General features: G+C 37.0%; 1 protein-coding gene across 1 annotated transcript; it reads right to left on the bottom strand.

Moving 5' to 3' along the window:
* Positions 1 to 221: 221 nt before the first annotated feature.
* Positions 222 to 2124, bottom strand: LOC100636226 (protein RRP5 homolog; the record flags this gene model as incomplete). The annotated part of the gene is made up of 10 exons (XM_020007372.1): positions 222 to 394; positions 454 to 619; positions 678 to 831; positions 891 to 1059; positions 1110 to 1211; positions 1271 to 1351; positions 1413 to 1474; positions 1527 to 1770; positions 1820 to 1954; positions 1997 to 2124. Coding segments are annotated over 10 exons (1386 nt in total), but the record flags the coding sequence as incomplete, so codon positions are not given.
* Positions 2125 to 2129: the final 5 nt, after the last annotated feature.

Here is a 2129-nt window from a genome sequence, read left to right as displayed (position 1 = left end):
ACATAATTGCTTGCCTAAGTGAGGTACTTTATGTATCCCGTAGCTATGCAGAGTGCTGATGGCATCGTCTTCTCTAAGAGATAAGAGAAATGGCTCGTTATTTTCATTACCAGTTCCTCCAGGAGGTATTCTACAGTAAGAGTCAAGACCTGCCATTGTGATTGATAGTGTGCAAACAATCCCAACAAACCACACCCATTTAGTCTATTAGGGCACGCCCATTTAATTAATAAAATTATAGAATTATTTTTACAAAAGTGCTTGTGATTTAGCTTGTACAGTCTCCACTAGAGATTGTGTCCCATGCTTTCTCTCAAATTCAATGTAGCGCTTGTATAAAAACTGTTTCTTTACCGAAGAAAGTTTCAAACTAACAGCACGTTCAAACACATCCCTAAGAGAAGAGAGGGAAGGAGAGAGTAGACTAATACTTCTATTACTAGTGTCCATTACCTCACTCTGTCCATTTCTCCTTTCTTTGTTAACATGTCAATATAAACTGACCAGATATCAACCTTACGAGGATAGGATGAGACTAGGTTCTCAAACAGTGTACATCCTCTCTCCATTTCGCCATATTTGAACTCAAACTGAGCAAACTGTTTAGTAATATCAATATCTACAACCCCACATGACACACGGTTACAATATATAGAAGCAGCTGATGTTTCTCTTACGTTGTTTCTTTGTGAGGGACTTGAAACTTCTTTGTAATATTTTACGCGCAAGATCAGCTTTGCCTTGCTCCATTAGGAAGCGGCCATATTGAGACCAGACTTGTATATTACTGCTGAACTTCTTACACATGATCTGGTACAACTGATCAGCATACTAAGAGCAAGAAGAAAGAGGGGGGCAGAAAATACATGATTAAATAAATAAGTACTTACTTCAGGCTTATTTGAGGTCACATGTATGTCAATCAATCTGGTATAAATCTCAAATTGATCATTTTGCTGCAAAGCTCTTTTAAAAACTTGGTCCAATGATTCACTGTCACCGTACATGTTCTCAAGATTTAGAAACCCAACCCATAGGTTGAGTTTCTCATCTTCTTCCCTGAAAGAGAGAGGGTATAAAATATTTAAGCGATACAAAGTAATGGCTACCTAAATGATATTGCTGCTAGTCCTCTCTCGGCTGTAGCTCTGGCTTTGTCCACTTCAGCTGTATGAAGATAAAACGCCATGTACTGTAACCACAGCGAAGAGCTGAGAAAAGGTAACATTAATAATAGTTAAATGATTAACATTAATAATGGTTAATTAACCTGTTTGGATTAGCTACTAATAGCCGGTCAAAATCATCAGCTGATTGCGGTAACCTGCTGGTATCCATTAATGAATGCTCTCTCTATTAATGATAATTGATATTATTAATAGTTTATTAAACATTATATACTTTATAAAGACTGCAGCTCTTCTGCTTTCTTAATGGCCTTCTTCTGTCTCTTGCTCTTCTTTTTGCTAATAACCTACAAAAATAAATTAAAATTATAATAAGTAATGGATGACAATTAAATATACTTCATTAGTATCTTCATCATCTCTCTCTTCAATGGTGTCGTTGGATGGGTTATAGTCCCAACCGCCAGTCACTGGTAATGGAGTCATGCTGCAGCTATCCTCTTCTTTATCTTCTAGCTTTCTTTTCTTCTTAAGTCTCTTTGTATCTTCAAGCACACTCTCCTTCTCTTCAATCTCTTGTTGATCCATTGTGTCACTTTCACCTTCTGACATTTCCACTAATTCTTCTTCTTCCTCCTCCTCACTAAAACAACAACAAACAATAATAATAAACAACAACAACTATAAATTACGTCGATTCTGATGGCATATTTTTTCTTCTTTTCCTTCCCTTTCGTTGCAACTCCTTCAACTTCTTGTACCTCAAACCTGCTGACTCATCAATATCCGAGAGTCTAAGAGACAACTCAATCCGACCGTTATTGATCCTAAAAATCGGTTACCACGAAAACAAAACCACACCCACTTACTCTACTACTTTAGCCCTAACTAGATCTCCTACGTTGACGCAAGATTCGTAATTCTGGACATATTGATCCGAGAGGTTTTTAAGCATAACTCTACCAATGACGTCAGGACCAAGTTTCACAAATATACCATATT

The sequence above is a fragment of the Amphimedon queenslandica genome, unplaced genomic scaffold (genome assembly GCF_000090795.2).
Source record: "Amphimedon queenslandica unplaced genomic scaffold, v1.1 AMPQUscaffold_7490_Cont20559, whole genome shotgun sequence".
Lineage (NCBI taxonomy): Eukaryota > Metazoa > Porifera > Demospongiae > Haplosclerida > Niphatidae > Amphimedon > Amphimedon queenslandica.
Note: the sequence above shows the minus strand (reverse complement) of the source record. Positions and strands in the feature narration are given on the sequence as shown.